Source organism: Ciconia boyciana, chromosome 19 (assembly GCF_034638445.1).
Source record: "Ciconia boyciana chromosome 19, ASM3463844v1, whole genome shotgun sequence".
Classification (NCBI taxonomy): domain Eukaryota; kingdom Metazoa; phylum Chordata; class Aves; order Ciconiiformes; family Ciconiidae; genus Ciconia; species Ciconia boyciana.
Genome location: NC_132952.1, coordinates 4,729,072 through 4,748,305, shown reverse-complemented (window position 1 = coordinate 4,748,305; position 19,234 = coordinate 4,729,072). Strand labels below are relative to the sequence as shown.

General features: G+C 42.2%; 1 protein-coding gene across 2 annotated transcripts; it reads left to right on the top strand.

The window, feature by feature from the left end:
• The first annotated feature begins 504 nt into the window (after positions 1-504).
• Positions 505-19,193, top strand: SLC25A33 (solute carrier family 25 member 33). 2 transcript variants are annotated; one of them, XM_072884331.1, is made up of 8 exons: positions 527-665; positions 7,567-7,820; positions 9,848-10,027; positions 13,754-13,831; positions 15,375-15,475; positions 16,617-16,683; positions 18,028-18,311; positions 18,991-19,193. In XM_072884331.1, exons 3-8 carry the CDS (start codon positions 9,981-9,983, stop codon positions 19,191-19,193), a joined length of 780 nt encoding a protein of 259 aa, XP_072740432.1. In that variant the 5' UTR covers positions 527-665; positions 7,567-7,820; positions 9,848-9,980. The 2 variants fall into 2 exon arrangements, with proteins under 2 accessions (XP_072740431.1, XP_072740432.1); XM_072884330.1 differs by lacking the exon at positions 7,567-7,820 and having other exon boundaries at positions 505-665.
• The last annotated feature ends 41 nt before the right edge of the window (positions 19,194-19,234 follow it).

The window sequence follows — 19,234 nt, the reverse complement described above, 5'->3', positions numbered from 1 at the left end:
CGTTTGGATGAGGTGCTTAGGGACAGGGTGTAGTGGGGGGCTTGGTAGTGTTAGGTTTACGGTTGGACTCGATGACCTTAAAGGTCTTTTCCAGCCTGTGCGATTCTGTGACCCAGCCTGAGCTTTCTTCTCTGTGTGCCAGTTGACGTTACGTCTGTACCTGAGTGCAGGTACGCACCTAAAAATGCGAGCCCAAAGCAAATCTGAGCTTTGGCGTTGGCTCAAGCACAGTACAGAGATGCTCTGCGGAACTAGCTGTGAGCTCTGTGGAGATACAGGCGGTGGCACAGGACCACGTGTACTTGTACACAGTGGTCGTCACTTCCCCGGGGTGTCTGCACTGATGACGACCTGGCACACGAACACTCTGCTATGTATTGCTAAAACCACCATGCCTCACAACGCCATCTTGTTTCGCGCTACGCTGAAGCAGAGCCTGCCCCTCCCGCCCAGGAGGGGGCGGTCCTGCCCGCGGTGACGTCACGCGCGGCCCTTTGACGCATCACGCACCGCCCGCCGGCGTCACGTGCGCGCCGCGGCCCGGCCTCCGCTCCCGCTGCCGGAGCCGGAGCCTGAGGCGGCGGCGGCGACATCATCATCATCACCATCATCATCATGGCGGGCGCCCCGCAGGAGAACACGCTGCTGCACCTCTTCGCTGGGGGGTGAGTGCGGCCGCCGCGGCGGAGGGCCGGGCCGGGCGGCGGGGGCGCGGCGTTACGGCCGCGGTGGAGGGGCTGCCGCCCGCCGAGGGAGGCACTGCAGAGAGGGACGCGGTGGCCTCGCGGGCGGCGGCTCCCCGCCGGGGTGCCCGGCCGCTGCCTGAGGTGAGGTGAGGTGAGGGCGGGCTGGCGGCAGGGGTGGCTGCGGCGCGGCCGGCGGCCTCCCCTCCCGTCCCCTCCCGTCCCCTTCCCTCCCTCGGCGTGCCGCTGGCAACGGGGAAACGGGCGGTGGGCGCCAGCCCCCGTCTTCTCCACCGTCTCCCTCGCAAACCTGCGTGCCCTCTGAACACGCGTGTCCGTGACAGCCAGGGAGCTTTCTCCTCGCCGCCTGTGTAAGAGAGGCAAGGCAAACGGTGCCTTTCCAGAATTAGAAAATACATCCTTAGCAAGCCAAGCAGGAAGGGTAAGAAGGGGTCATGGTGCGACTGGAGGTCAGCACTGGGCAGAGTCAGTTGGGCTGCCGTGACATTTAGCTATATATAATTTCAAAATCTTGCATAGCTGTGGCATTCCCGCTCTGTTAAATGAAACACTTTAAATACTGCCCTCGTATGTGGCTCCAGCTGAATCAAGCAGGAACTGAGGGATATCGCCCAGCAAGCATTGTCCAGACAGCCGGCTTTATGCTTTTTGATGGACCGTAGCTTGATTTTGTAAAGGAACATATTTGCACAACGCTTTAGTAACCTCTGCGTAGGTGACAGTTAATAGTGGAGGCTGCGTAACTGCCTGATCCATCTAATTATACTGAAGAGCAAGTACTCCAAAAAGGAAAAAGGGATGGGGGGAAAGAGAGTGAGAGAAGGTCCTGGTACTTCTGAGTAAGTGACCTGGTGTGCCGCACCACTTCTTTTAAGTTCTTGCAAGGAGTTGTAAACTTCTTATTTTTGTTGTGTTAAAAGCTTAAAGTAACAACCCCGCCCCACCACAACCCACCAACAAAAACCCTCTGAAAAGGCTTTGTTAATTAACTTACTACAGTGATTTTAATAGTAGTCCAGTCAGATCATTTTATGGTGTAAATTAAAAATAAATTTTAAAAAAATCATCTCTTAGGCAGATAGTAAGTGCTGTTGTATGTGCTTCTGACCTTATCAGAAATCTTTGTTTGTTTTAATCTTTTTTTTAATGGCTTAAACTATCTAAGTAGTAGAATATTCTGTAGTGCTTGTCAGCTGACAAGAGTTAGGAAGGCAACATGGAATCTATTGTTAGTTTAAATCTGTTTAATGGTAGACCATTGTTTCTTCTGTTGCTAAAGAGGAGACTTCAGTCTCCTCTGACATGTCCCTGGAGCAGTAAGTTCATTTAATACAATATTAAACCCAACAAAGCTAAGTTTTTTCAGAGACACTGCCCTCCTTCTGCTGACTTGGATACTATGTGTGGTTTTAAGTCCTCTCGTTCCCCCACCTCCACCACTTGCATTAGAGTAGTACCTGGAGCCTGCGACAGAAAAGGGACCTGAATGTACGCAGGCAACTTGTTTGGATAGTAACAATGCCTATCCAGAACTCTAGGTGTCCTCACATAACTCATCAGGCTAGAAATAAATAGGAATTTTACACTCATCAGTGTTCTAATCTAGTACTGGGGGATCAGCGTCTCCTTTACTCATTTAATGTACCCTCGACCTTCTCTAAGGATCCTAGTAAGCAACCGTTTTCTGCAGCACGCCTAGGAAGTCACCAGGTCCAATCTGTTTTTGAGAGAGCATGGGCGGAGAGAATGGAAGCACAGCAGGAACTATCCCCTTGACCACTCTGGTGTAATGAGATTGATCTGTTTCTAAAGCAGCGATGAAGATACAGCACAGAGGAAAGAGATGGTCTTTTAGGGTGTACAGGCCTTTAAATGTTCATTGCTGGACCTGATTCTTGTTCTGCATATCTTGTTATTTACAGAGACACAGAAAAGTGTACCATCATTTATGTTGCTGTGATGTTACAGAAAGGAAAATGAGACAGCAAATTTAGTCTTCTCATGCAGCAGCCAATGCTAAAGCATTTGGTCCACCACACACGCTCCTACCATCCAAACAGTTTATTTCAGAGCGGTTCCCTGTCCAAGGCCCTGAACTTCCATATCCTGTGTGTACGCATATCTACTAATGCTATTATCTCTGCTTTTTAAGTGAGAAATGCAGACTTCTTAGGGCTTTCTCTACATGTAAGAAATGTCATGGGAAATACGTGATGTGTTTGGAGGGGTGCTGGACCAGCCAGCCGATAGACAAGCTAGAAACCCAAATCATGTTAGATATGAGGCTCTGTGCCTTGTCTGCCTTGCACATTTTGGTTTTTAGTAGTAGCCGTGGTAAAGGATGCCTTTTCAATAAAATCTGATTAAAGGAGCTCAGCTGTGATAATATTTTGCTACATCTATTACATCATCAAAGGAATTTTAGAAAAAATTGTTAGTGTGTTAGTGCTTGAGTCGTAGTCTCTGTTGAGGTCCTTCCTCAGTCCTTCAAACACCTTTACCGTTGCACTTTCTTTCAGAGAACCCTATTATAATAAATGAGTGGTATTGTGACATAAAGCTCTTTGCAGAACCAGGACCTTGCATAAAATTACCCCTCCAGCAGAAGAAAGTGTTGGAACTTCAGAATACTTTATAAGTTGTGTAAGATACTAACCTTTGTTCAACTGTAAAGTATTTTTTGCAGATAAAGCAAGAGCAGCCCATTCGCTTGAAATAATTTTGGTAGAGATGTTATTGGTATTACGATAGCTTCCTGTGAGGGTGGGGGGGGTGGGGTGTCAGCTTAAGAAGATGTAATACAGTATCCTTATGTGTGCACAAAAAAGGCAGGCCAGCCCCAGATAATCTTAATGGCCAGAACAGAAATGTTTAATACTTCAGAGGCTAGGAGTGATGAAATGCACTCGAATATTTTCATTTTGAAATGAAAGTGTTCTCCATTTGTTGAAAGAGATGGCTTCCTATTAGCTGACTTACTGTAGGCAGACTCACTCATTGGCTTCCTTTTTTTTCTGTTAGTTCCTTTTAAGGCTTACAATAGTTACAGTGAACCAAAGGGTCTTGGCATTTTGGTGGGAAGGTGACTCTGAGGGCAGGGGAGATTTCAGAAGCAGCAAAGAGCATGATGCCTAAGTTGCACAACAGATGTAAGCATGTTTACAAGTCTGGGCTCCTGCTTCCCTGCTGAAGTCAGTGCTGTTGTGGCTTATTTTTGTTTGGGAGAAACTGGACTAGGCTGCAGCAGAGGTTACTCCATGTTGTCTTTCCAGCTGGAGTAATAGTGTTTACTACAGGGATTTCCTAAGAAGTGGTATCGGAGGCTGCAGTGCCCTTCATAGAATTGTCAAAGAGCAAAAACTGGGAACGAACTTTTTATCTTGATTTCATATGGGTACTGTGTGATATGTATTCTTTAGTAGTTTGGTTCAAACTGGGGGGACTGTTTGTTTGAATAAAACCACGTTTGTGACAGTTTTTTTCTGTCTTGGTATTGAGGCCTAAGTCCAGAACTCCCTTGCTCCTATGGCTCTGAAAAGCAACCTTAAATACCAAAGCTTGTTTAAGCCACCTGTAAAAGAGTTGGAAGCATACTTTGGGAAGGTTGGTGACAGGAAGCTGCTTTGAATTGAGGGTGTAGTGACATCTGTCTCCATGAGCATAGGAGGCTGGTTGTCTCAGTTGCAGCCGAGAGGTGTTTGATGCACTAGGCTGCTGAGAGCCTTGCTTGAAGTGTTGAATTTGACCTGGGTTTGCCTGAATGTCTAAAGAAAAGTTACTCCCCAAATTAGTAACCAAACGAGTTGTGGGGAAAGGGACTGGCATACCGCTCCCCCAGATCTTAATTGTTAAGCAGTGTGCTAAGGCTGACAAACCATTTAGGAAATAATGTTTCCATTTGTAAAATGGAGAGAAGCAGTCTTCACCTGAAGTACGTGTGTCTGCCATACTGTACGTGGTCCAGGACCATAGCGTTGATGATGAGATTGTCTGTCTTCCAGCCCTCTACCTAGTTTAGTTTCTCATGTGCATTATGTAATTCACTGAGAGCGTATCAGCTCAAGGAGCACAGTAAGTGCTTACAGGAATATCTATACCTGATGATAACATTATTAGCTGGAAATGTATTGAATGCTTAATAACTCAAAATTAAGGCATTAGGAACAGTCTGTATTGTTTTGGTACTCCATTTCCTATGCCATCTGAGAATGCAGCAGCTTGTTTTGTTTACAGTCTTGATGACGCACTAACGAAATATCAAAGATATAACCTGCTTCGCTGTTTATGCTGTGCATGTCGTGCTAGAGCATGTGGCACGTTTTAAAAAAACAGAATGAAATTCCTATTGCAAATACAATCTCTTTTAAAACTTTTTGCGCTTGCTGTGAATATACTGCTTGCTTTGGGATTTCCTTATCTGCCTTCATGGGCATGATCCTATGTCAGCAACCAGGAAAGCAGATAATACTCTGTGCTGTTAGTGCCATGGTTTAGCTGTATCCCTGGCTGTCCCGCTGAATCCAGACTCTTGCAGCTGTGTTCAGGGAGCATTACAGGCTTCTGAATCCATCAGACGGGTCCAGTCAATAGTACCAAATGATTTCCCAAGGTGTATTTTGAAGTTTAAAGCCGTATGTGGTGCTATCCATGAAGTGTGAATTGACATATACTTGTCAGCCTGGTTCTTAAAGTGGCCTGTTAAGTATAGTTGCCAGACTATTTGCACTAATACTTCTCTTGCAAGTGTTTCACTTGACTCCTGTCAAAATTTCACTGCTAAATGTTGAGAGTAGTTGCTGTCCTTTGGGGAGGAAGAGGTAATTTCAAATGCTCACGCAGCAAAATGTGTCAGGCTGGGTTATAAGTTACAGTTCCTCTAATCAAGCAGCTCATCATCATACTTGCTCACGATCTTGGTAAAGTCAGTGGTACTCTGCTGAAAGATCATTAAAGGTCTGGATGCTTTTTTTGGTTTGTTTTTGTTTTGCACAACTTCCTTTAACATTCAGCATTGTGTTGTTATTCGCATTAAGAATATTGCTCAGTGATTAAATCTAGGACAGATGAAGTAAGCCCTACTCTTAATTAAGATTGTTGGCATCTATATCAATTGTGTTAGTGGGTGCTGAGAGTTTATTTCAAATGCAAGTCACTGGTATATCGGGGGTGGACTTTGTAAAGATAGAAAGCTGGCAGCAAGAGAAAAAATGGAATTGGATTTTGAGATTTACATCCTTGGCATGTTTTTTAAACGGTGTTTTCTTTTTATGGAAGTAAATAATTTTTCTGCAGCTCTTAATATATAGTACATTATGTATCTCCATAAACACAAAGTATGTTTCATGTTCTCAGACCAAGTTTCCTTAGTTCCTTTGTTTGGACATCACAAAGCAGAGAACTGTATTTTACTGCTCTAATGGCAATATATGCCTGGCCCATCACGTAACTAGAGGAGGTGTTCAAAGCCTGAAGTACAAACACTTTTTCTGGCAGTAAGTGACGGGCCGAAGCTGATGAATTGTTGGGTGTCTCACACTGAAGAAATTTTCTATCTGCGATACATGCAGAGCACGGCTGGGAACCTCTTGTTGTATCCTTGCCATGGGACCTGTTGAAGGTACTCTGCCACAGTGTTTTGTTTCGGGGGGGTTTCTATCTTTTGACTAAGGACAGATTTAGACATTGTTTTGGGATTTTTGCAAGAGGCTAGTGCAGTAAACACTGCTTAACATCTTCAGAACTGTAGTTCTGCACTCATGTATCAAAAAACCTCCTGACTCAAACCAGTATGAAGACTTGGAGGTTTTGCCTTGATTGCAGCATAAGATTTTCCCAAATGAAATATTTCTGGCTATATATCCATAGTCTGAATCTTTCAGGGTTTATGGCTGTTTGTGTAGCTGAGGAATGCTGGTTGTTTTTCCTTTCTTCTCAGATGTAGGCATTTGGAACACCCTAGGAATACAAAGTGTTTCTTTTATGCACAGTGTGTTATTTTTCCATCTTTCCAGGGAACAGAGCAACACCAGGGTATGATGCATAGAATTCCCATGTGGAGGAAAATAAATTCATCTGAAAAAGCTGCCCAATACATCAAAGTCCTTCCTTGAACTATCTGCTGCGTATTTATGTTTGGGACATAATGTATGCACCCTGTTGACCTTCTGAGAATTGCTCTGTTGGATAATGCTTTTTTCTTAAATGTCACACTGACAGCATAAACTCTGAGCTGTTAAAACTGATGATGCAGATATTAACTCATTGTGTTGAATATCGGAGGATTACATATGCATTACCAGAAGTACTTAAATATTAAAGGCTGCATAAATTAACTGGATTATCAAACTGGAAGGATGAAAGGCAAGGAGTGGGCTAGGAAGGCAAGAAGACAGCTGATGTAGGAGGGAATATGCCAGAGAGGCTAAAAAATTGCATGGCAAGATGTCACTCTAGAGTGAGCAGCTGGTAGTTCAGAAACAGCAAATGGAGTTTCAGTGTTCTGAATTTATGAATCGTTACTGTGAAAGTGTTGTTTTACTGTTCATAAATATGAAATGAATGAGGACTGAAGATGGAGTACACAGTAGTGGAGTGTTGGTAGATAAATTAATTGGGAATTAAGGCAATCAAATTCTCTTCATCGAGTTCCCACAGACTTACAATTTCTCTTGAGCCTGTTGATTAGTCAGGTGTTCGTTATACATGTGTCTGTATTGGATATACACAGTAGGAAAGGTGGCAGTGGGGATGTGCGAGAGGGATCCTTGAAACACTTTCTGCTCCGAGTTATAAGTGTGAGCTGTGGGAACAGGAAACGTTTTGCTGGAGAAGCCATTCCTGACCTCTCTCTTTTCCCCCCAAGATCTAATTTCAGAGAAATGTGAGCACGTGAGATGCATCTGACAAAACAGAGAAGGATAAACTGAAGCGATGTCCTCCAGAGTAGTATTGACACAACAGAAGGCTTGTGTCCAAGCCCTGGTTCAGTACACAAAATAATCAGAGGCCTGATAAGGTCTCTGTGAACACTGTCATTTTTGAGCCAAATGACACAACTTCAGCTGCTATGTACCTAGTTTCATGAACAACGTTGTGACTTTATTCAACAGTCAAAGCGTAAGTGTTTAAAAGGGATTAAGGCAAAGCTCTTTCTTACAGTATCTGTCACTCTGGATGTATGAATTGTCCCTAGTTTAGGTTTTTTCTGCTTTCAGGAGGGAAGAGGAAGAAGCAAGAACTTAAAGGAGAAACTCATTGAAGCATGCTGTTAAATCATATTGCTAGTCTCAGTGAAAACAGAGTTTCTTCTGTTGAATGCGTTTGTATCTGAAGAGCATAGTGTTTGGGATCATGTACTTAGACAGAATCTCGCAGAACATGAAAACTGTAGTGAGGAAGTTGTATTCCCCGGCCACGTGGTCTGAGGTGTCCTTTTGAACCGTATAAAGAAACTTAGTTTTTGTGGTTGTACAGCCAGGGTGGCCAGGCTGTTAGTGCAAGTGCAGGGGCTTCAGGGTTTTGGCAAAGAATGGTTACTGTTTGATATAAGACATACTGTTTCAGCGAGCAAAATAAGCTGTACTGGATAAAGCTTTTATAAACTAGTACGTATCTACGGCTTGGATTTTTCTGCTATTCTTCAATTACCATTTTCCTTGTGTTTAAAAAAAGATTCCCCTAGTAAAGTAGTTCATGTATAGATGGGGCTTTAGAAAATATGCGCTAGTACCTTTATTAATGTCCTTTTATGGATCTCTGTTCCCAAATTAGCGTGTGCAAACTTCTTATGACTTTAGCAAGCAATGCTTTTTTTATGCACAAGAGAAAAGATAGGATTTTTTTTTTTTCAATTCATCTCCCTTTCATGGAAAACTACTTAAATTACAATTTCACATTAACATCAGAGAGTTAAGTTGTTGACTCATGGTGTTTTTTAAGGAAAATCGCAAACAGAGGTTTTTGAAGGAATCACATGCTTTGACACTTGTGTAAACAAAGAAAATATTTCCTAGTCAATAGGTTCAGTTGTAGTAAACACCCATGGAGAAGAACTGAAATCTTTAGTTAAATCTTCCTAAATCCCAGCGTGTTCGATTAATAAAATTTAGATATAGTGCCTTTTAGCCAACCTCAACATTATGTTTAATTGTGAAGTTTGACAGAAGGGACATTCAATTACCAAAGAGGAACAGCGGCAGAGAGAGAAATGGTTTGACCAGTCACTTTTCAGATCAGTGATTAAAATGACAATTAAGAGTCGTACACCTTATATTCTCAGCCCGATGTGCTTTTTCTGAGGCTCAGTCTGACTACATTAAGATAAGTATATGCCTATTATAGGATAATTGTTGTTCTTATATATATTGATATTGATATATGTGTGTATGTATATATACACACACATATATGTGTGGGTGTATAGTATTTTATTTTTGTCCTTCTGTTATCAGAGTATGGGAATTCTGTTCTTTAGTAGCCTTTCTGTCCTGTTATTCTGTTTTCCCACCCTCCCTCTCATCCTTGCAGCTTCCTTGCCCCCACCCCCAGAAAAGTAGTTGATATCCATTGTTTTTAAGAGAGCCTAACTTAGTGTAGATTTTATATTTTCTACTTCTGAAGACAGCTGTTTTAATCGTAAGTACTGAAATGGTGAAGAATTATATTGCCGTGTTTTCAGTCTATAGTGTCCTAATCCCCAGTGGCTTGTTCTCATCTGCCAGCTTCCTGCTTCCCATAAGAAAAATCCATCCAAGGGTATGTCTGTTCTAGGACAACAACCTCAGAAACATAGATGCCTCTGAAGTTTTTACAGGCAGAATTCCAAGTCCTGGCAGAACATGGGACCAGCACATGGTCACTCAGGGATTTTTTGTTAGTGCTGGGTATCATATTTGTGTTTACCAATCTCATCACTACACATGATCATTATCACAGTTTCTCAACCTTCTCTCCTCTCCCCCAGGGCTTAGGAACAGTCTCCCTTGCCTAGTGACAAAACTGCCCTGCTTCCTAATAATTTGTCCACAATGTGGAGCAACTGGAGACAAGTCTTCAGATTTTACTTATACACCATGCTGTGATGTGACACGTCTGTGCAGCTATGTTTTCCTGACTCTGTCTTCTGTTTAAATTGTATTTTACAGATGCGGAGGAACAGTTGGTGCCATCTTTACATGTCCCTTAGAGGTAATAAAGACTAGGCTCCAATCTTCAAAGCTAGCCTTCCGGGCTGTCTACTACCCACAAGTCCAGCTGGGGACCATCAGTGGTGAAGGAATGGTCAGGCCAACATCTGTATCACCCGGGCTCTTCAGTGTTCTCAAGTGAGTACTGCTCCTCCTGTCATTCAGTGTTGCTTGACACCAGTGCTCTGAGTTTCAATTCCTCTGTGCAAACATGGAATGGAGATTTTGCCCAGACTTGCACTGGAAGGATTCATGTCAGTTGGGCTTCTGCCTTCAGCGGTAGAAGGATAAATTATTCTTTTAAAAACACATACATATTCAGGACTCCTGAGCATTCCTTTCAACTTCCACAGAAATTTGTTTCCACCACTTAGAAACTTTCCAAAGTGAATTGATTTGAATAAGTGTCTGGAGGTGTTATTTTTAAATTGTCTCCTCACATTTAGGCTTTTTGGTAGTTATGATTTCCTAGGGATCAATACACAGGACATACTGTAAACTCTTGATATGCCTTAGCTTGTGGGAACTATCACACCAGATATTCTGGAGGAAAGGGTTTTTTCTCTCTTTCAACACTGAAAAGTGTCATCTTTGTCTCTTATTGGGAATAATCATGTTTACTGTCTCCTTTGAGCACTGGAACAGGTAATCCTTACTAGCTGGGGCTAATTCTTGGCAAATGATTGAAGGACTGAATAAGCCATATATGCTGTCTTTTTCTTTTTCCTGGAGCCGTTCCCAGTTTGCTTTGAGTAGGCAGTAGACGTATTGCTGCCCATACTATTTACCTGTTTGATAGGGGGAAGTTTTACTTCCTCTCTTGACGCGCGCTCTCTGGAGCGTCACGTAAAAGCGAGAGCCTGTAGCCTTCCCTTCACCTTTAATGGACCAGCATTGTAACAAGGTTTCTGATTCTCTGCACTTAGGGATGCATGTCAGCCCCTGATCTGTCTTTGAAGCTGGCCCTGCTTTGAACCTCTAAGATGACCTCCAGAATTCTGTGTTCCCATATATTTTAAGTTATACTTGTCTGCGCTCTTGTGTGGATGATCTATAACTGAAACGTATGGGAGTGGGAGAAGGACACTTTTTGCAAAAGCATTCTTGCTAAAATATAATGTCTAATCGGGGTCTTGGAAGCTTTTGTCTTTTCCTCAGCTATAGGTGACTTAATGAGCTCTCCTCTGTTTGCTATTAGATGTTGTCTTTGCCAATTATTATTATGCATCAATCCTTTTTACACCTGTATTACTTAGGATCTCTGTTAAAAGCCTTCTGTGTGGTTCAGACTGCAGCAGTTGATGCTCCAGCTGTTCCCTTTTCAGATGTGTATTCATAAAGAGGAGGAAATACGAAATCATCTAGCTTACAAACTGCTGAATACTTTTACCAGCAACTCTGAAGTCCAAATCTCTACTACTGTCTTTCATATCAAAGCACCATAAACTTATGGTTCAGATCTCATGCAAATAGATTGAGTTTATTTGGAGCATTGGGCACCCCAGGGTGATGCAGAGAGGTCCTGTTTAAATGAGGTAGCAGAAAAGCCAAAGAAAATAACGACTAGCAAAGCAAGTTGAATGATTTTATGTAAGGCCAACATCCTTGGCAGATTGCCTGGGGAGAAGCTGCACAGTTATATAACAGTACAGTGCTAATTCAAATTCTCTGCAGAACTATCTGGCTAGAGTCATTCTGGGACTTGAGTTTCTGTATTGTAAACAGTGCTTCTTTCCCCTGCCAAACATTTCTTTGTCTATTCAGAGGTGAGTCTAGAGCAATTCGTGACTGAAAATGTAAGGTAGTGCCAGTTGCCTTTGATTTTAGTCTCCTTTCCCTTGCTATCTTTTCACCTTGCAGCATTGGACTTTAGGCAGCTGTAACTGGGAGTGAAACTTCAAGGCACAAGGCCCTTAATTCATCCTCTTGGCCCATCTTTTTCTGGGGTTGTCGTCTTTTTTTTTTTTTTTTTTTTAGGGAGAGAGGAAATAGTTTCAAATTGGGTCAACCTTTTAATACATTTATTAAGCTCATTAAATTTGGTGACTGTGATCTTGATTTCATTTCACTTCAGGAGTTGCTCAGGTGCATGTATCACCAAGTTTTTGACCTCCTTACTTCAGAGGATTAAGAAGTGAGAGCAAAATATTTATGCTGTCATTGCCTTGCAGGCAGCATCTATGACGAACAGATAATGCTATTGATTATGATCTTTCTGATAAAATACAAATGTATGAAGGAAGAAGTGAAGTTAGGTCTCTTGCTTTTACTCTTCCATCCCTTTCTCAATCCTGGTCATGCATGTATTGCCAAACTGGATATGAGTTGGGCCTTCTGGTTTGGGAAAATTGTATGGCTTAAAGAAGCAGCCATTAGAGTCCTACATATAAAATCGTTCTATAAGAGTTAAAGGTGTTGACTATGAAAGCCCTTTAACTGCTGTAAATAGAAAGAAAGTAGGTACTCAGGAGGGCAGGTTAAGCCTGCTGCTGAATAGAAAGCACTCCAGAAGGACAGGCTGTTTTTGTCTAATCCATTTAAGATTCTGATGAGTCACCCCAGCTGGAATCTGCAGTCGTGACTGTTAAGTGACAAAGAACAAGTAGTTGGTGGATCTGTCTCCTTGGAGACACTCAGCCCTGGAGTTTACACAGAAAGTTCAACTCTCCTGCAGAAAAAGTGTTTCAGAAGCTCCTATATCTTCTCCTGTCTAATGAGCTTGGCTTTGGAGTCTGTGGGGAACATTCTCAACAGTGCTAATGACCTAGGAAGCAAATTCTGAAAAACTGGCAGTTCCAACAGGTGCACGTGAACTACCCATGGAACCTGGTGTTATCTGGATTTTCTCGCATGATTTTCACATGGTGAGTTCAGTTAAGAGGACTGCTGTCTAGCAGATTATGCACTGAAATCCCAGTGATTACTGGACAGTACCTGGCTTTCACTGGTAAATACTTGGCTGTTTACTAGTGTTTGGCTGTTGTTTTAGTCCTTGTATGTCTGCTGTTAGTAGTGCAAGGAATTTGTAAGATAAGTCTTCTTTAATGAGGCCCTTCAGCAAGGTATGGTACAGAAGTTGGCAGCTGCTGGGGAAGCTGTCCAAACAGCTCATCCTCTTGAGAGAAGTCCTAGCCCAGCGTGCCTTCTGAGGTGTGAGGGAAGATGGGTGGAAGTGGCTTTGGAAACCTGGGCTGTAGCAATTGCAGAACTGCAGGAAAGCATCATTTGGTGATCTTCCTGCTTTAGACCTGATCATGAAATCCAGTCCTGACGGTGATTCACAGCAATACCTCTCTAGTTGGAGTTTACTTGGGAAAGATGATGTGAACTCTCTTGAATGCCCTCAAAACCAGATATCCCTGAACTACCCGGGGAGACATAGCTTGTAGTACGGTTGCCACATTCAACTTGCATTCTGGGGAAAAAACACATCACTAGGTAATTGTGAAAGGGAAAAGGATTTCTTTTTTTTGTGTCTCTATACAGGAAGCAAACTCCTGAATTGCTTAGATACAGAGAATGCCAAAAATATTCTTTGTTCATCAGTCAGCTACCACTGGCTGCTCCATGAAACTTTAATTCAATTGCTGACAGCTTTCAAAGAATGGAAATTGTAACCTTGAGCCATATGACACACATTTGCCTGTAGTGCACTGAAGTTTTATGGTATAGTGGCTTTTATTCAGTAGTGTATAATTCTGCTAATTTTCAAGTATATTATGTAGCTTAAAAGCTAACAGCTTCACAATTAATACTCATTGCTTTTGTACAGTTCTTTTTACTGACTGTCTGACAGAACAAGAAGCATAACTTTTAACCCAAATACTATCCTTTTTTTTTTTCCCTGTTTGTTTTTATTTTAAGGTCAATTCTGGAAAAAGAAGGACCAAGGTCACTCTTCCGAGGGCTGGGTCCAAACTTGGTTGGAGTTGCACCATCAAGGTAAATAGTTAAACTATTGCTAAAAGACACATTTAAGGTACCAACCCAAATGTTGCAGTGCATTCGTGATTCAAAAGAATAGGTCATGAAGTTATCCCATCCATAAACTGAGATTTGTGCATGTATACTGCACAGTATACATACTAAGAAATAACTTCTAAAAATCTGCTTTACACTTGTATAACTCTGGAAGGTGCAGATTAAAGAAGGCACTTAAATTCCAAGTCATTGAAAGAGCCACTTACCATGTGCTTGGGAAAACAAGAGAAAGTAGTGCAGAAAAATCTGTAGGATTAATATTTGCATTTCTCTAATATGATCTGCTGCTTCCCTGCGAAAACATAGAAATGCTTGCCAAACACTGAGTAGGAGCTAGATGCCAGGGGAGAGGAGTACCTATCTGGTCCTTGATTGCCTAAAGTCCTTGATCTTCTCAAGTGGAAAACTGCAGCTGAGGGGGAAAGATGTGCATTGCTGCCACAGAACCCCAAAGGGGTGTGTGTGCCCTCTCTTTTTTTTTTTTTTTAAACAGCAACAACAAAAGTAGCTACAAAGTTTGTTTGTATTTGGAATTCTTGCAGGCACCTAAATGGTTTCCATGTGTACCTATGACTGTCCCATTCTTGGCAGGGCTGAAGATCTTTGTGCCTAGCAAATGTTAAAACTTGTTAGCAATCAAGAAGTTGGCAGATGTTCTCTGCCTGAAACTGAACCAGTTAAAAAGGAACTTGAAGAGTGGTGTACTCCCTCTCTGGCTTCTTGCCTAGTAGGTAGGATGTTCCCCCGGAACTGGGAATCTTATTTCTGTACAGGTAGTCTCTGCAGCAGGGATCTGAATCCAAGACTGTCTGCTTTTTCATGCAGCTCACTCATGGTGTCTTTTGTGTTCCTTCATATTTTTCCATAAATTGGAATTTGGATTGGAATAAGGTACTTTACGGAAATTCTCAAATTGTAGCCATGAATATCCACCTTTTTCTAGCAGTTCACTTCAAGGAGCTGTTATCTGAACATACTTGGTTCAGACAGCTTCTTACTTATCATATTGACTGTTGCAGATCAGCTGAGCTTCCTCTATTTGAGGGATTTGAGGTGTGTAAAACTTTTCATTTCAGTCCAGGGTTAAGCATTTAAAGCTAACACAGTTACAGTGCTGAACAAATTTATGGAAAACATAAACTCCAGGTGGGAAAGCGACATTCCCAAGTTTACAAAGCGTGTTTAAGGCCAGAGCTGATGTAGGTATCCAATCTAACTTGCTTTATCTGCAAGACCATGTTGCCTCCCATCTCAGACTTGGTGTGAAAGTAAAATATTTCTACCCTGTGGTTGTCAAGTCAGATAGTGGCATTGTAGTGTAAGGAGGGAAAAAAAAAAACAAAAACCAAACTGTGTCCCTGTAGATGGAAGTAGTCATGTGGAGGCCACTTTGGAGAGAGAGTCTTGTTTTTCAGGGGGTGGAGGGAAGAATAGTAATGTGTCTAATTTGATGTTGTGTATATTACATTGCTTTTCTTCTCTTTTTTTTTCTCCCCTCCCACAGAGCTGTCTATTTTGCATGCTACTCCAAAGCCAAAGAGCGATTTAATGGCATTTTTGTGCCCAACAGCAACATTGTGCACATCTGTTCTGCAGGTTCTGCAGGTATGTATTTGTAATTCATCTTCCGTATGGTCTGCAGCGATACCCCAGTGTCCAGCCCCTCGCCAGTAGCAGGCAATACATGCATTGGTATCTGTGTGGCTCTGAGAGGCACCTTAATTCTTTAAAGTATTTATTCCACGCTGTTGTTGCAACAAGACTTCTTCTGTCCCTCTCAATAGTTAGGAAATGAATAGAATGAATCATGAGGCAGGGACCAGACCTTCAGTCTGTCTGTACAGGGCCTAGGCTAACACACCAGTCTTGGCTGACAGCTCTGGATAACTGTGGTATATGAATGAGTACAGAGGCCAGTATGTGGCATGTTCTGAAAATGTACGCTTAGTTTGAGGTTGTATATGCCAGAAAACAGGAGTTTGCTAGCTCCTAACTTACCTTGTCCACAGAGGAACTGCTTTCCTGTTCAACACTTTGAAATAGTTCTAGAATGTTGTTCACTAACTTGGGGTGAACTTTTTTACAGCTGCAATGATATTGTAATGTCTCTGAATGTAAGAAAAAAATATTAGTAGACACCAGCAAACTTTTGATACTGTTTTAGCCAAATTGTTTTAGGATGTTGCATTTTTCCTACCAGGATGGGGAAAATAGTTTGTTCTTGTAGGAAATATGCTGCAGAAGAGCTCCACTAGACCAAGCATCAGTCACCAGAGTGATCGTTAAAAATATCTTTCCCAAACTAACCCCTTAATCATGGGTGGATTCTGTTAATGAGATGGCTCAATGGCACCACCTAGAGCCTTGGGGAAAACAAAAGACTAGTACATGTGTGTTTTCCCCACAGGTTTCCTTTTATCTATTATTCTAAACCCCAGTCAGTAGGTAAGGTATCTTGTCTGCAGCAGTCTTTAGGAACGTGAAGTACATACGAAAATAGGTGCAAAAAGGAAGAATCCTTTAAGAAATTCCAAGGCCATTGGTTGATACGTCCTGAAGTTTAACATGAGATGGTTCTCTGGCAAGAGAGGGATTGTAAGCTACGCACCTGCGTGTCTTTTGAAACCTCTAGATAGAGCCGGTAACTAGAACTGTCCCACTGCACAATGTATAAAGTTCATGTTTGCCATGGCAATACACCGGCCCAGATTCAGCTATACTTTTGGTTTTCTTTTCTTTTTTTCAGCCTTTATCACAAATTCCCTGATGAATCCTATATGGATGGTGAAAACCAGAATGCAACTGGAACGGAAGTAAGTAACTGATTGAGGGAGATTGGATGCCACTGAGTGGCTAAGGGAGCCTCTGGAAAACAACTTTCATGTTTTTACTCATGGCTGTTTATACTTTGATAGATCTTGCCCAGTTGTTTCCCTCACCCTCAATTCCACCTTTCAAGCCACCATGCTTCTGCCTGGTCAGACTAAAGGTTAAGGTTCTGTGTGTCCTACTCCAGTTTGATGCACAGTTACTATTGAGAAGGATGTGGAAGTTGCCTTGAGTGCTGAGTTCGGTTCAGTTTCTGGTTTCACTGTAAATCTTAAGTAAAGTGGGGCATACCATTAATTTTCTCTCAGATTCCTGCTTACAGAATCTTCTGTACTTCAGGGGTTGATGTTGAGGATAAATGTATCAAGGACTGAAATGCTTTGATATAGCAATAATAGAGGCTATGGAAAGGCCAGAAGAGCTCATGTGGGAGGCTGAGCGTGAGGTTGCAGTCTGTGTCCCATTTGGCAATGTCACTTGTACTACTCCTAGATCATACAGGTGTGTGTCCTACTGCAACAAACCAAGCTTACTGATACACAGCTACGTAGCTGTAAACAGAAAGGGTGATGTTTTTAAATAGTAATGAAGCCACATCAGTTTAGTTTCATAAAACATTGTAGAGGCAATAAGAATCTGTTGCAGTGGCTTAGTGTTCTTTTGGTTCCTTCAGCATTGTGTTACTGTTAACCATACCTCCTGAAGACAGGGAGGGAATTTGACAGTAATATCTTTTAGTTGAGTGTTTTGCAGTCACTGGTGGATATCGAAGCAATTAGGGACTCTGCTAATAATGTGACTGCTTAGAATGGAAATTCCTTCCTGCAAGGACTTGTAAGGCTAGATAAGAAGGATCCTTTAAGGCACCACAACTTATAAATAATTTATAAGACTTAATTCCAGCACTTCACAGGGTGGCCCCTTTGAACTGAGTGCTGCCTTTTAAAATGAAGGATCGTTTCTCATGTAGCAGACCTCTGTCTCTTGGCTTGCTGAAGATGGCTTTAAATGGAATTACTAGTTTAACACAAAGCAGTGTCTCTTCAATGCTTGTTGTCTTCTAAAGCATTGGTGTGAACTGTGACAGACTGGATAGAACTTGAGCTGAAAGAATTATTACGAGTATGTATTAGTGAATTAGCAAAGCCAAGTTTGCACTCTTAGCATCATAGTCCTGCTCTATGCAGCTTTCCTAGAAGATTTTTGGAGTAAAACTTAGCAGAGAATCATTTCTGTACTTATAAAAACTATTGAAAGCCATGAGTGTTTTTCTAATATTAATTCTTTTTCTGGGCTCATTATATGCTCTGTTCTGTTTGTTTTTTTAGAGTCAGGGGTTCAAAACCAATGAATGCTTTGCAGTGTGCTAGATATGTTTACCAGACAGAAGGTATCCGCGGCTTCTATAGGGGCCTGACCGCCTCCTATGCTGGGATTTCGGAGACCATTATCTGCTTTGCTATTTATGAAAATTTGAAAAAGCACTTAAAGGAAGTCCAGCTCTCCCCTTCTCCTCCTAATGGGACCGAAAGGAACTCAACAAACTTCTTTGGACTGATGTTTGCTGCTGCTGTTTCCAAGGGCTGTGCCTCTTGTATCGCTTATCCACATGGTATGTTAACTTTTCCATTTATGACTGCAGTAGAACAGCTGTTGCCTGTAATCTGAGACGAACGATGGGGTTTAAGGCTGTAAAATTCTTAGTCGTTTGAATGGCCAAATGCATGTTACTGTGGCGTGTGCGTATGCTTTGGCATTTTCAGTACTGGTCCCGCCATTCCTAGTTAGCCACATAGTTGGTGATTGGCACTTCCTAGTTTACAAACAACTCAAAAAAATGCCAAAAAGAAATTGAATGCGTAATGCTTCTGTTCTCACTAGTAGCCTCATCTAGCTGAGTACCCACAGCCTTTGGGATTCTGTGATCAAGTGGTGGGAAACACCTGTGGGCTGAGCAGTGTTATTCTTTTTGGATAGATGTGAATGTTATCATGGTAATATAGAAAGAGCAATATTGATTATGTGAGCATCAGTGAAGCATTTAGTTCTGTAGTAGCTTGAATGAGCAAATAATCCATTTATTCCACATGAAAGGGAACTCATCTTTAACTTTGCTTCTTGCCTGAAGGGCAACGTGTACAGGATTCCATGGCTGAAAGTACGGGCAGGCAATTGGTACAGGAAGGTTTTCATGTCCCTGAGTTTTGCATACTCTTTCCTGGTAATGGCATGTTTCTCACTGGGAAGGTTTAAGTCTTGTTAACTTTGGGCTCTGTTTTGCTTTTCTGCAGAGGTCATACGGACACGGCTGCGAGAAGAAGGCACTAAATACAAGACTTTCATTCAGACAGCACGTCTGGTAGCACGTGAAGAAGGCTATCTCGCCTTCTATAGAGGACTCTTTGCCCAACTCATCCGGCAGATACCAAACACAGCCATTGTGTTGTCCACCTATGAGCTAATTGTGTATCTGTTAGAAGACCATGCAAAGTAGCAGAGCCAAGACTCCTGTTACAGACTGTAGACCAATTTCTT

Bases quoted from the DNA above. Each gene is read 5' to 3' on its own strand.
- SLC25A33 (XM_072884330.1), top strand. From the start codon at position 616: ATGGCGGGCGCCCCGCAGGAGAACACGCTGCTGCACCTCTTCGCTGGG. The intron at 13,832-15,374 runs GTAAATAGTTAA...CCCCTCCCACAG, and splicing joins GTTGGAGTTGCACCATCAAG to AGCTGTCTATTTTGCATGCT. The intron at 16,684-18,027 runs GTAAGTAACTGA...TTGTTTTTTTAG, and splicing joins AGAATGCAACTGGAACGGAA to AGTCAGGGGTTCAAAACCAA.